The sequence below is a fragment of the Rhincodon typus genome, unplaced genomic scaffold (genome assembly GCF_021869965.1).
Source record: "Rhincodon typus isolate 14 unplaced genomic scaffold, sRhiTyp1.1 hic_rhity00000158, whole genome shotgun sequence".
Lineage (NCBI taxonomy): Eukaryota > Metazoa > Chordata > Chondrichthyes > Orectolobiformes > Rhincodontidae > Rhincodon > Rhincodon typus.
Genome location: NW_025965796.1, coordinates 5,129 through 5,767, shown reverse-complemented (window position 1 = coordinate 5,767; position 639 = coordinate 5,129). Strand labels below are relative to the sequence as shown.

Below are 639 nucleotides of genomic sequence, written 5' to 3'. Positions count from 1 at the left end.
TTCACTTTTCTCCTCCGCCCCCTCTTTTACCCGGTTCCTTTATGGGCTGCCAGAAATTGAGCCCCCCCCCCCCCCCCCCCCCAACCACCCAGGTCTGTCTGATATCCCCGGTGAGGCAATGGTCAAGCTGTACTGTCCCAAGTGCATGGACGTTTACACACCAAAGTCCTCGCGACATCACCACACGGATGGAGCTTATTTTGGGACAGGCTTCCCCCACATGCTGTTCATGGTGCATCCAGAGTACAGACCCAAGAGGCCAGCTAACCAGTTTGTTCCCAGGTAAGGCTTGATGCAGGGTGGGGAGGAGGGGCCGGACACCGTACCGAGGTGGGGGTAGCAGGGAGGTGTGGGATGTTCACCAGAGCTCTACAGAGAATTACGCTCCCTCTGCCTCTTTTTTTTAAAAAAAAAAGTACAGCCCGTCCAGTTGTTACCACCTCGCATTTTCACCTTCTGTCCAACAAATGCAACGGACTCTGAAGTATGTAGAATTGACCCAACTGGATTGTGTGCGAAATCAGAATCTTTTCCGTGTCTCGAGCATTTCTTTTCAGAAGCATAAACAAAAGGACATTTTGTCGATGCTTTTCACCTTTGCATTCATCAGGACATTTGGCAAGAAATGCTGACATACAG

At 50.9% G+C, this 639-nt stretch overlaps 1 protein-coding gene across 1 annotated transcript in view; it reads left to right on the top strand.

The window, feature by feature from the left end:
• The window catches only part of LOC125488290 (casein kinase II subunit beta), a gene marked incomplete at its 3' end in the record, with an annotated part of 33,454 nt that extends 33,172 nt beyond the window's left edge, over positions 1 to 282 (top strand). The window contains exon 6 of the mRNA XM_048621231.1: positions 93 to 282. Coding sequence (XP_048477188.1) covers positions 93 to 282 — 190 coding nt within the window. The remainder of the gene's footprint in view (positions 1 to 92) is intronic.
• Positions 283 to 639: the final 357 nt, after the last annotated feature.